This window comes from Erigeron canadensis, unplaced genomic scaffold (genome assembly GCF_010389155.1).
Source record: "Erigeron canadensis isolate Cc75 unplaced genomic scaffold, C_canadensis_v1 Conyza_canadensis_unscaffolded:10, whole genome shotgun sequence".
NCBI lineage: Eukaryota > Viridiplantae > Streptophyta > Magnoliopsida > Asterales > Asteraceae > Erigeron > Erigeron canadensis.
This window is the reverse complement of record NW_025215493.1, coordinates 111,150-125,000: the sequence shown is the minus strand read 5'-3', so window position 1 is coordinate 125,000 and position 13,851 is coordinate 111,150. Positions and strand designations below refer to the sequence as shown.

Genomic DNA, 13,851 nt, shown 5'->3' with positions numbered 1-13,851 from the left:
TGTGATAGGTTGTTGACATGATATTTTGTCATACATTATACATTAAATGTGTTTTGATGTAAGTATGTATTTGTTTGAGTTAAACATCAATGAAGAAATGATCGATCTTATGTCAAGATAATAATGTAAGATTTATTTGATACATTATTGTGATGATAAGTTAGTACGGATGATTTACGATAGCATATTCGAGTAGATACAGGTTTTTAGTAACGAGAATCTACAGGTTTATGTTTCTGGAATTTCTGGAATTTTTTCCTTGTTTACATTTCTGGAAAATTCGTAAAATTTGGCTAACGAATGAAGCTTTTGTGGTTTAAAATCTGGAAATTCGAAATCACTTCGTGCTGACTTCAGCATGCCTCGCGTTGACGTCATCACTAAGCCCATGAACTCCGTGTTCGGCCCGGCCCATGTGGATTCGGATATATATATGGGTTATTACTATTCATTAATTACCATTAATCGAAATTAACCCTAAGTAAATCACACGAATCACTTCTTCCTCATGCTACTATTCATCCGTCCCTCTTTTCGATCGATTTTATCTTCTTTTCATATTAATCATCCTAGTTTGTTGGTAAATACTTGATCTAGGATAGATTCTTGATGTTTTGACTATGAATTTGAACGATTACAAGTCGTTATAATGCCCAAATTTTTGATTTTGCCTCGCGTGAACAGTAACTAGGAAGAACCACAAATTAGAACTTTGATTAATGATGATTTGGACTTTAATTGGACTTAAAATTGGATAAATTGATGTTTAAACATGTTAAATCTAATGAAAATTTAAGTTAACAAGTGTTAAATCAAGATTAATTGATAAAACTAGGGTTCGATCACTATTCACACGAAGAACACGAATCAACTTCGTGTTCATCGAATTCGTTTCGATTTTGTTTTCTGGGCATACACGAGTTTTTGATCGATTTTAACATCATATGGAGATGTTTTTATTTTCGTGTTTCTGGGTTTCATAGTGGCTCGTGCTGACATCACGATGAGGGAAAACCTCCTCGTGATGATGTCATCACGAAGCAAAATGCTAAAACCCTAATTTTAGTTTTTGTTTATTCTAACATTGTTTTACTTGTCGTTTTTGTCTGATTTTGTGCAGGTATGGCTGGACAAGGTGATAACGCTCGTGTATTCGCTAAGGAAAACAATGCTGCACTCGATCTCAGTATCACGCAGACGGGGTGCACTGCAGAGTTTCACGGTGTTCTCCAGTTTCTTGCACGTTGTCGCATTAACTTTGCGTTGACCGAGAACCCTCCGTTGATAATAAGTCTCATTCGGGAGTTTTGGAACTCAGCCCAATCAGTGCAGATGGGTGCTCATTTGTACATTCGCACTACTGTTGGAGGACGTTCTATTTCGTTCTCAGCTGGAGACTTAAGCACTATTCTACGCTTAGGTGTTGATGACATGGAGCAAGGTCCTACTGAGTTTACAAAAGAATTCTGTGACGGTGCTCTACGTCGTATGGGTTATGCTGGTAACATTACACACCCATACTTTAGAAAGAATCTTCGCGGCAAATGGAAGCTCCTTACTTACTATTTGTTGAGGTCTATGAGTCATCGGAGTACGGTTCATGATCAGATGAACATTCATAATGCATCTCAGTTGGTGGCCTTTGTGCTGAACAAGCCATATAGCTTTTCTCAGTACATTTTTGATAATTTTGAAAGGCAAATGAGATCATTTGGAACCGACAAGAAGTTCTACTTGTTTCCAAGATTTGTGATGATTATCATTCGTCACTTTGCAGATGATTTGCCATTTGACGGTCCTACGTTTAATTTAGGTCGTCTTACTTATAAGGCATTTGCAGAAAGTTTGAAGCACGTGTCAGGAAGAAATGTTTCGATTGAGGTTGATAATCCACCTCTGTTCGGACATTTGATTAATCCTAACTATGTTGCACCTCGACAAGGTTGGGAAGATGAAGAACCCGTTGCTGCTACTGCTGGTGATTATGATCAGGCTCATGATGATCTTCATGAAGAACGAGCTGATCAGTTTGAGGGACTCAATGATGTTCCTCTGTATGCTGGTGATTTGGAGCATGACTCTGATATGGATGCTCTCAAAGAGGATATTGATGATCCTACAAATCTTGTATCTACATCTGCCGGAGGTTCTACTTCTACCTCTACTCCAGATGATGTTACTGCTGGTCCTTCTGAAGTCCCGGTTAATGTTGTTGAGGACTCAGAAGATGAAGAAGAGGAAGAAAGACTGCCAAAGAGAAGAAGAAGACATGCGAGATCTCAAGCTGAAGTTGATAGAGAATTTGTTGCATACAATGAAGCCATGGAGAGGTCTCATGCACCTGTTATTGGTGATACTCCATTGGTTGCTGCTTTAAGAGCTTCTGTCTCTGAGGTTCCTGCGTCTATGTCTGCTCCTTCTGCTGGTGTTATTGTTGAGGAGAGAAGGTCGAGACCAAAGTTTATCATAAGGGGAATTGGTTCTCGCGCACAAGTTGTCACTGAAGCTACCACTGTTACGATTCCTGCTGTTTTGGAGTCTACAGTTCCGACACTTGTTGCTCCTAGGCCTTCGTCTGCTCCTATTCAGGCGACAGTTCCTGTTTCTACTGTTATGGGACGTCTGTTGGCTCCTCTGTAACGACCACAGATGCCTCCCACAGGAACTACTAGTGCTCGTATGCCTTCGTTTAAAGCTGCAATGCCCCCTCATGTCTCTTCATCTGACGTTGCTTCTACTTCACGTCCACCTGTACCTGTTCAAGTGCAGTTGAGTCGTTTATTTTCTGCGAAAAAGATGTTGGAGATGAGGGTTACCGCTTTGGAGAATCAGCTAAAGCTCCAAGCTGCTAAGCATCAGGAAGAGATGGACATGATGACCGCTCTTGTTCATTCTCTTGGATCTAGACTTGACCAATTCTTGGCTCAAGGGGGAGATAAAGATGGTTGTAGAGATGATGAGCTTGCAAAGAAGACTAGAGATGATGATCATGAAGATCAAGATCCAGCTCAAGGTTAAGATCAAACACAACTAGGTGAGCCAGAGAATAGAGGTCAAGATCAAGATGTTGCTGATGATGCTGCTATGGATACAGAGACTGCTGATATTCAGGGGGAGTCATCAAGACAAAGAGAGTTAGAGATTGCTGGTACAGCTGGTGCTAGTACTTCTGGGACTCAAGATAAAGGCAAAGTTGTGATGACCGCTCCAGATGCAGATCCTGATGATCCAGATAACAATGGTGATGGGGAAGATTCCAATTCATGTAACTCCGATTCTATTTCTGATAGAATAGAAAGGGAGATTGTGAATGATCCTCATAATCATAAAGAAAAAGAAAATAGCAAAGGAAAATCTACTCAGGATAGTGAGTCAACTAAGACTGTTTCTACTACCAATGCCTCTACAGAGTCAGATTTGCACCCTTTAATTGTGCATAGACTAGAAAAGAGATTGGGATATGATCCACAAGCTCATATGAGAGCTAGAGCTGAGATTATGGATTATGATGATTATTATGATCCAGGATCACTTAGGGATCAAATGAAAGGACAGTCAGAGTTAACTCATACATCTTCAGAGTCAGAGTCAGATTCGGATTCAGATTCGGATTATGAACCTTAGTGCTATTGATTTTGTATTTTTAATTGATTACTTGAGTTATAATAACAGTTTAGAGTGTTAATCAAAGTGTTATTCAGCTTAGAATAGTTATCAAAGAATTATTCTGTTCGGCTTAACATATTGACAGTGTAATTTTAAAATACTCGAGTAATGAAGAATAATGATTATAAGATAAATATGAATGTATGTGTTACATTATATTTATGATATAATATTATCATTGTAAGTTAAAATAGATAAAGATTATAAGATAAATATTAATGTAATTGTTACATTATATTTATGATATAGTATTATTTATTTTAATTTCTTTTTAATGTATTTATACTATTTTATTATGTCTTGACTTGTGATTTATGTTCTTTATCTTTGTATATGTAAATCGTTTGAATTGCAGATAAGCTAACAATAGGTGCATTGGACGATCTTGATGCTGAAGAAGATCTAGAAAGTATCGATGATGAAGATTTTGAAGAAGGAGAGTTCATTACTTCGGAAGCCGATAGACAAAGGTTGCTTGAGACACCTTATGACTTTGATCGTGTCTTTAATGAAGAAGAAGTCATTCAAGTTGAACCAATAGCTGAAGTAGAACATCTCAATCTCAATCCAATCAGAGATAGTCTTGATGAACCTAAAAATGCTGCAAGGTTGAGATTTGCTGTATATGCAAACATAGTCGATGAAGGACATAACAATATTTTTGATCTATACTGGAATATAGATGCTACACGAGAGGTTGACCTTGGAAGATTTAATATACCTCCGGTGCAGCAAGATCATGAGTTTATTGTTAATAGACTAATTCCAGGTTATAGAGGACATACTGGTTTGATGATACGTGATACGTATAAACCATCGATGTTTTGGGAATATGTCTCAGACAAGGATGCACCCAAATACTTCTCAGTGATACAAAGTTGGTTCTATGATCACAGAATCAAATTGTTTATTATCAAGAGAAAGGAAGGTTGCCAGTATATGTCAATAAGTCAAAGACATTTCCATTCTCTCAGTGATTCAGACATGATAGATTTGGGAAGACATTGGTTCGTTAATCTTCAGAGCAATGGACTTGCGGATTTCTACTGGAATAGATTCAGAGATGAAAGAATTAAGTATTTCAGTGATAGAGGTCTGAAGCCAGAAGAAAGGTTGATAAAGGCAACACCTTTAAAGAGGATTAAGAATGCAGATGGCACATTTCGGTTTGTCCAGAAGAGGATTAAATGTGTTAAGAAGGTTCCCGCTATCAGATGGGATCAAGATATGCTGACAGAGATGACATTTTGGCAGATAGATATCAAGTCAGGCGAAGCACAGATGTTTATTGATGATTCAAAGAAACAGATGTTGCTACGCATGTATGATCCAATGCAGGTTGTCAACTTGTCAAGAGGTGATCAAAGAAGACTTTTGGATACACCTTGCTCAGCAGTGGATTTTTGGAGAGTTGAGGAAAGACGCTATCGCAACATTCTCGCTCATTGTTTACAAGAGAGAATTCATGCGAATAGCATCAGACTTTTGTTTAATGGATAAGATTTGAAGTTCAAGTTCAAAGACTTTAAAGAGATCTAGTTGCAATCGTCAAGGGGGAGTCTGTAGATGCAGATTCGGTGTGACAATTGCAACATAGATTTGATTATCGTTTATGTTTTTAGGAACTTGTTTGTAATCATTTAAATAAGAACTTGTGTTGATATTTAATGATTACGTTTGGACTTCTATATTATATCTGTTTATGTTTTGTATTGTATTTGTGTGTTATATATTGTTTTGCAAGTACAAGAACATAGAATCAAGGTTTATAAGTGTCGTAGAATACTTAAACGGTGATTGGATGTTATGTACGAGTCAAACAAAGTCAAACAAAGAACAAAGGATCGTCCCTCGTGCTGACGTCATCAGCATGTAGGATGAACCTCGTGCTGACGTCAGCACGAGGCAGATCGGTTGTTAATTGTTTCGGGCCTAATACATAATTAAGGCCTAAGCCCACACAATCCAATACGTAACTAGTATAAATACAAGACCTAATCTACGGAATTAGGTTAATCGTTGACAAATTCTTGAGAGTTATTCACGAATTAACGAGCTAAGGTTATTTGTTCCTTCGTGTAGCTTCTTACACGAACCACAAGCCTTGTGCATCTCCTTGGGTTGGTTAATTGCTTATTAATCAACGAAAGGCAATAGCAATCTAGTTATCTCAAGAGGATTCCGCACTCTTGACATAACGAATCACGTCTTTTTACGATCCACGCAACAATAGGGCACCTTACACACTATAAGCAAAATCCTGGATAGGATCATTGATCTGCTGAAAAGAATATTCTTAAGTACATGTGTGCTACTAAAGAGTTATTCTTGGTGTATGGAAGAAATCCTGATCCAGAATTCAAAGTGAATAGATACTGTGATGTTGGATTTTAGACTGATAAATATGATTCAAAATATCAGTCGGGATACGTCTTCATTGTTTAAATGAAGGCACGGTGGAATGCTATGAGCTAAAAACCACAGTTGTCGTACCTACAACAGAGTCTGAGTACATTGCCGCCTTAGAAGCCGCAATGGAAGCAGTCTGGATAAGGAAGTTCACTAGCGGGCTTGACGTGATCCCCTCAAGTGACTTACCCAATGATATGTACTGTGATAATATTGGTGCATTAATCATTGCCAACGAACCTGGAGTTCAGAAAGGTGCCAGACATTATGCTAGACGATATCACTATGTTCAGATCGAACTAGGGGAGATCAATTTACTCAAAGTTCACACAGATTTTAACTTAGCTGATCCTTTCACAAAAGCTTTGGCTAGGCCCAAGTTTGAAAGGCATGCCAAGGGCAGAGGTCTTAAATTAGCTAGTTATTTCATGTAAATCTGTTGTTTCGGTATTTGGATAAGGGATGTTAAACAATTTATATTTTCCATAATGAAATAAAGTACTTGATATGTTTGATTTCATTCAATATTAAATAGTGTCCTATATTTGTATGTTTAATCCTTGAATATTTCATTTAATAATTTATATATTATTGAATATTCTAAATTGTCCATTATCGATTAATTATATGGGAATATAATTAAACGAAGACAAATGTGAGTGATTGGTTATATTCTTGGAATATGTAATGGATGGATCCCACCAAACTCACATGATATCCATAGCGGATGCATATCGGACTACCCCACTAACGAATTATCGCTTTATGGATCATCGTCATTAAGTGAAATTCGCAAATGGTTACTTTTATTGATCCTTTGACTTGAGATACAAGTAGGTCAGCATATATGAATCGCACTTACTTGATATAGTTCTAACTCACCTGAATAAAGGGGTACATAAAGAGCTATTTTCAGAAAGCGTCGTGAAATATGATGACCGACACGTGTAGTCAATATAGGATTTGTTCCTTCAATTTGAAATTGAAGTATGATACCGTTTGGCGCCCTCATTAGGACTAATTAAGATGTTTGCATGGTCGTGCCCAAATAAATCCAGATAGTTCTCGATTATATTTGGTAATCATTAATTAGTTATAGAATGAGAAACATAATCGTTAAATTATGAAATGATCTCGATCCATATTCATATTTAACAAAGGTATCGGAACAAAGGGATAATAAATGCCTTAACCATTTAAAACTATACTTAAATGTTTTCGGGAGCATTGGCGTGTTGCTAGACGCTTACCAATGTTATTACCTTCATTCGTTACGAGCTCAAGTAGGAGCTGTTAGAATATGATCACGTAAAATGAACGTATGTCCGAAAAGTATTTAAGCCTACTGGGCCACACCTCAACGTGAATGTAACTATAATTAATTAATATATTAATTGTAATTTATTAATTAATTAGATCACGAAATAATTAATAAACAATTGTTTAAATATGTTTATTAATTAAAAGAGAAGGACTTAATTGTAAATTAGGAATTAGAGTTGGGCTCTAATTAATCCCAAAAAGGGGGGCCGAAAATTCCAAGTGGGTTTTAGGCCTTGACTAAACTTGCCCATCAAGTTTAGAAACCCTAACTAATTGTCCTATATATAGAGGTCATGGGTTAAGGGTTTTGTATGACAATTAGATTTGCAAAAACAAAACCACCTTTTCGCTTCTCTTTTCTCTCGGTCGAATAAAAGGAAAACAAGAATCATATGTTTGATTTTTGTTCCATACGAAGTACATACTATAATATATATATATATATATATTGTTTATATATATTACAATACTACAATGAATTGTGGATAGATTTGTTTTCGGCAACAAATTTTGTTTTCGGTTCATATGGGTTTCGAATTAAGGGAGTATTACACAACGGGTTTGTGAGTTCTTGATCAAGTACTAGCATACATACGTTCCACCGTTGAGTGTTCAATCGTAGAGAGGTTAAGTTAAACCTTATTCTTATCTTCAATCTCTCCATTATAAGGTACATCTTTTATACTTTGGTTAATTAATTAAACTGCATAGATCTTGTCTTCCGTTACGTGCTTTGTGATTTGTTGTGATAATTAGTTATAAAACCCAACACTTCAGTGTAATATATAGTTTAGAAGTGTGTTCATGCAGTGAAGATCTAAATTTTTGAATCAACGCAACCAAATGTGTATTTTGTTTTATACAGCTATTGCTATTTTTCATTAGCTCCAATGGTATAACAAACTGGTTATAGGTTGTCCTCGCAGCAGAGATGCAATACCTATCATGGTAACAACAAAGATGTAAAGGAAATTATGTTGGAAAAATAACATAAGTGATCAAATGTTTGGTCATATAGTTTACCAGTGTGTTAGGTTTGTATTGAATTAAGGGTCCGAATTTTATGGATTGTTCATGAGAAAAGGAATGTTGTTTTTGGTCGTGTTTTTAGTTTTTGGTAAATCCATTTGATTTTTTAGGTGATGCAGTGCATATAGATTCTACTATAATATGCGTTTTAAGTCTAAGGCAAACCACTTTGCTTTGTAGCAGCAGGAGGCTGAATTTTAAGAAAACAACTCATCAAAATCTAAAATATATGTAGAAATGAAGACATCTTGTATGACTGCATATTTGGTTGAGTGTACACATTGGTATTTGCTAAGCGCATATAGTTTGAAAAATATTGATAATTGCTAACACCATTCATATGAAATATAGAGTTCATTGACCTCGTTTTTTTGGGGGGAAAGAGTCATTAAACTTTATCAAATTTTCACCTTATTCTTTTTAATAAAAATCTTTCATCTTTTTTAAATCATCTTTCTCTTATAACATTTTTTTAAATACGTAAATTCAAAAACTGCATATAAAAATACATTAATTAAAAATGTTATCCATATTAACAATAAAACTAGTATATCAATAAATTAAAACAAAATTGACACATTATTTAGATGACACTAAAACAAGGTATGTATATATGATTTTAGGGGTTTTTTTTTATAAGGGTTGAATTATTTTGAGAACAGACAAATAAAAAAGAATTTGAGAACAATTCTGAACTACTCATTTTGTTCCATTTTCTCTCTCTTCTATAGAATAAAAAAATTTATCCAAATCATTCAAAATGATTTATCTCACAAACCGTAAATCGTTAGATGGAAAAAAAAGGGGTAGCCTTAAAATTTCGTCCTCTTTCTTTAGTAATGCAATTTGATATACTTTTGACGACTTTTTAATTTTCGTTATCTTTTTTATACTGACACATAATCTACACGTGTGTAGGTTGAACGAAAACTGTGATTCAGAACGGGCTTCGCCCTTAGGGATATTCATAAAGTGTAGTTGATGGGTGTGATAGGTCATTGAGGGTGATAGGTCATAGAGGGTGATAGGTTATAGGGGGTGTTCGGTGATGGGTGATCTACCTAACGGGCTCCGCTCTTAGCCGCTTTCGCTCAGCCATGGACTGCCAGGCTTCGCCCTTGGCCACCATGGCTCCACCATGGATTGTCGGCCTCCTTCGTTAACCTTCATTGTTGTGTACAATATTTATTTACTAATTTACATGTGAAAACAAAGATCCTACACATGTGTAGGTACACAAGTACAAGGGAAAAAAACGAAAATTAAAAAGTCGTCAAAATTATATCGAATTGCATCTCCAATGAAAGAGGACGAGATTTTAAAACTACCCATACCTTTTGTTTCATCGAACGATTTACGGTTTGTGAGTTAAAGCATTTTGAATGATTTTGATTAATTTTGTTATTTACTTAAAGAGAGAGAAAGGTGGGGGAAATCTGTGGTCCAAAATTGTTCTCGCGTTCTTTTTTATTTGTCAGTTCTTAAATAACCCTTCTTCTTTTTGATGAATTTGAAAAGATAAAGATTAGGTCATGAGTATTTGATTTTAGGGTTTCTAGATTGAAGATGAAGGAAAGTGGTGGTGGTGAGTCTTTTATACAATCAATTTTAATGTATATCAGTTCATGTGTTTTTATGTATATATCTCCAAACCATTAAATATCCCGTAAAACTATATCTATGATCCTTTAGCTTTGTAAAAGATTTAAATACCCCTCAAGTGGGAGTCATGTGGGGGTTAAGAGAGGTGGGTTGACGGTCAACAAGTCAAAGAACGAAGTGTGAAGCCTTTCTTCCCATAAGATTCATGACATTTTTGAAGTACAGGGACGAAACTTGACTATTTGAGTAAACCACATGGACAAAGTATGTCGTTTACTCTTGTATTGGATATGAAAAATTTGAAGGTAATACATGAACATCTTTAAATCAATAATTTATTGATTTATCGATAAAGTTTATCTCGATAATTTTATAAAATATTTCTATCTCGACATTATTAATTTATATAGGTTTTACTATAATTACAAGATTAGATAATATTCATATGGTAAAGGATATATCTAAATCATAATCTATATTGGAAACATTTTTAAACGGTTAATAACTTTTCGAAGTTATTAATTCTAATTAAATTGTTATTGTTTTCTATGATTTCCAAAACTATCAATTAGTTTTTTAATATAATAATTAAAACATGTTTTTAGAGTATCAGCTAAATGGTTGAAAACTCATTCCACATTCATTAGGTTTTGTATTCAAGCTTTGGAGAGGACATATGAAGTCCTTTTATTTGGTTTGAATATACGCAGATTCAAGTCTGTAAGGAACCCTTATTAATCGTCGTGCTTTCGAGCGGTTTAGTTGAGGTTTTTCCCCCATCGGGTATTTGAAATAAACATTTAGACCAAGGAGCTTTCTAGCACGGACTCGGTTAAGACAACATAGGTTGGACCTCCCACTGTTGAATCACAACACGAGTTTTCAAGCGAAATTTACCTCTAAAAAAATAAAATTAAAGCATAGTCAAATCCTATAACATTCAATATAGAATTATAATTATTATAAATTTATTAATAATTAGGGACGGACGAGTCGTTGAATTTTTTTCTCTGAATATTTGTAATGACATATAATCAACATCTTGTTATCTGAGTACGTACAAAGCTTCACCATGTGGAGTTTCTCTAAGGCTTCATTCTTGAGTTTTTTTTTTTCAATAGAAAGGAAAAGGAAAGATAGGAATTTTTACCTTTTTGCATTCTTGAGTTTTTTTTTCCAAAAGAAAAGAAAATGGAATGAAGGAAAAATCATCAGGGTTTTTTCCTTCAAAATTTTTTTGGCCTGATTTGGATGGAAAAGAAAGTGGAAAGGTGATTGCAGGTGGGAGGGGTGGTTGCAGGTGGTAGTTTCAGGCGGTGGTTGCAGGTGGTGGTTGCAGGGAAGGAGGGGTTGCAGGTGGCGGTTGCAGGTGGTTTTAGGCGGTGGTTGCAGGTGGTGGTTTCAGGTGGTTGCAGGTGGCAGTTGCAAGTGGTGGTTGCAGGTGGTGGTTGCAGGGAGGGGGGGGGGGGTTTGCAGGTGGCGGTTGTAGGTGGAAGGGGTGGTTGCAGACGGGTTTCTTTTAGTTTCCTTTTAAACTTGAGAATGACTTTTTAGAATGTAATCTTATATCCTTTATTCCCCTATCCAATCTTTCCTTTTCTTTTCTGTTAACAAAATTCGAGAATGCAGTGTAAATTTCATAAAAAAAAAAAAACAAACTAAATTGTAATGATTAGATACACATTTTAAGAGATTGTTTCATCAATAAACATTCGGACTTCTGTCCGTTTGTTTTATTACACCGTGTGATGAGCAGAGGGTTATTTTGGTAATAACGAGTAGAAGGGGGTTTGGTCCATCCCCTCCGTTCACAGTTGTATCGAAACCCTTATTCAAATTGGAAAAGAAATTGATTCCAATCAGTGATTAACTAACAATTACTAGTAGGATCAATTAATTAATACTTCCTCCATCGCTCCAACCTCCACTATTTATTCTTCTAAATTGTTATTTATGTATTAAGGTTGGTTTTCTTTCTTTCCTTCGCACTCACTCAATCAATCTATTAATGGAGTAGTTTTTAGGGATAAGTTTTCAAGCTATTGATTAATTTTGGTTGAGATGTATTATTTATTCCATTATAATCAGGGATTATTAGTTTCGTTTGCAGCATTCACTTTTTATTTATTTATATATAATTTTAATTAATCCAGGCAGGCAGAGCCATGTATGGTAGAACAGGTGGTGGTCTTGAACGCTTCAAAAAGGCACAAACTTTACAACCCTTCCAACAAACCCTTTCAGATTCTCAACCCTTGAAAGATGATTCTTCAGCCTCCGCAAACAACAAAGATTCCACCGTTGTTGGAGGTTGGCAGGCTCCTGATTGGGCCATTGAACCCCGTCCTGGTCTTTTCTTTCTTGATGTCTTTAAAGATGGTCAACTCCTTGACCGCATCCCTCTGGATAAGCGTACCCACATCTTTGGCAGGCAACTTCACTCTTGCCATTTCGTCCTTGATCATCAATCTGTCTCCCGCCAACATGCTGCTCTTGTTCCTCATAAAAATGGTAGTCTTTATGTTATTGATCTGGGTTCTGCTCATGGCACTTTTGTTGCTAATGAGAGGCTGACCAAACATTCTCCCGTTGAGCTCGAGGTTGGGCAATCTTTACGCTTTGCTGCTTCCACTCGGGTTTATATCTTGAAAAAAGACAATGCTCTCCTTTTCCCTCCTCCTCCTCCCCCCTTGCCTAATCTCCCCCCTCCCCCTCCCCCCTCTGATGAACAAGCCGTCTTAGCTTATAACACGTTCCTTAATCGTCATAGGCTCTCTAACTCTTTGGATAACCACACAGAAAGACCTTCCAAGAGAAGTAAGAAGTCAAGAGTGGCATTCCGAGATCAAGTGGGGGGAGACCTTGTTGAAGTTGTTGGGGTGTCTGATGGTGCTGATGTTGATACCGAGCCTGGCCCTGTTGGCGTTAAAGAAGGTAGTAGTCTTGTTGGGAAATATGAATCTCTTGTACAGACGACAGTAATACCAAGAGGAAAGGAATCAAAGGAAGTTAGTATTTCCCCAAATGGTGTGACCGATAAACTACAACAAGTCCTAAACAGAGTTAAAGCTCCTCCTAAAGCTGGAATGTACGATGATCTTTATGGAGATTCATTGTCTACCAAAGCGGGTTCTTCCTGGGCATATTCTTCTAATCCTTCTGGAGGAAGGGAAGCTATACCTGTAAGATCAAACAGTAATATCGATGATAGTGATGATGATTTGTTCGGCTAGCTTAGACAGGTACTTTGTGCTATTGTGAATTGGCATTTTAGATTCTATTATGTATTTTTTGCTATATGGACCTTCAACTTGATTGATACCTGTGGATGTGGGTGGCTTTGAATTAGTCTTACTCAGAGAAAATGGAGAACAACTGTTTGATGCCCCTACTATCATTAATTATACTATCAATCTCATGCTTCTCATGTTTACAGTCTAGTCAATTGTTCTGTAAACATCTGCAAAAGCTGTACTTCAATAACCTTTAATCTCTAAACTCTAGATGTTTGGTTGAAACCACAAAATTAGTAGAGTGTTGGGCCTTGAATCATATATGCCTATTTAGAACTTTGATGAATGTATAGCTGATGTGGTGCCCAAAATGAGTTCAGGTCAGGTATTATGTCAAAATGAGTCTGGTTGGATTGGCCGACCCATAAAACAACTGTATGCTCTTGTTTAATTTAGATATACATAATTAATATTATAACTAAGATTACAAAACTTGATATTAAATCGCCTAACAAGATTCCATACACATCAGGCGACATTTGACCTATTTTCTATTAAGTCATGTATTCTTCATTTGACCTATTTAACC

At 36.1% G+C, this 13,851-nt stretch overlaps 1 protein-coding gene across 1 annotated transcript; it reads left to right on the top strand.

The window, feature by feature from the left end:
- Positions 1 to 11,805: 11,805 nt before the first annotated feature.
- LOC122584192 (protein phosphatase 1 regulatory inhibitor subunit PPP1R8 homolog) lies at positions 11,806 to 13,462 on the top strand. Its single transcript, XM_043756414.1, has 2 exons — positions 11,806 to 11,992; positions 12,183 to 13,462. Exon 2 carries the CDS (start codon positions 12,195 to 12,197, stop codon positions 13,260 to 13,262), a length of 1,068 nt encoding a protein of 355 aa, XP_043612349.1. The 5' UTR covers positions 11,806 to 11,992; positions 12,183 to 12,194; the 3' UTR covers positions 13,263 to 13,462.
- The last annotated feature ends 389 nt before the right edge of the window (positions 13,463 to 13,851 follow it).

Bases quoted from the DNA above. Each gene is read 5' to 3' on its own strand.
- LOC122584192 (XM_043756414.1), top strand. From the start codon at position 12,195: ATGTATGGTAGAACAGGTGGTGGTCTTGAACGCTTCAAAAAGGCACAA.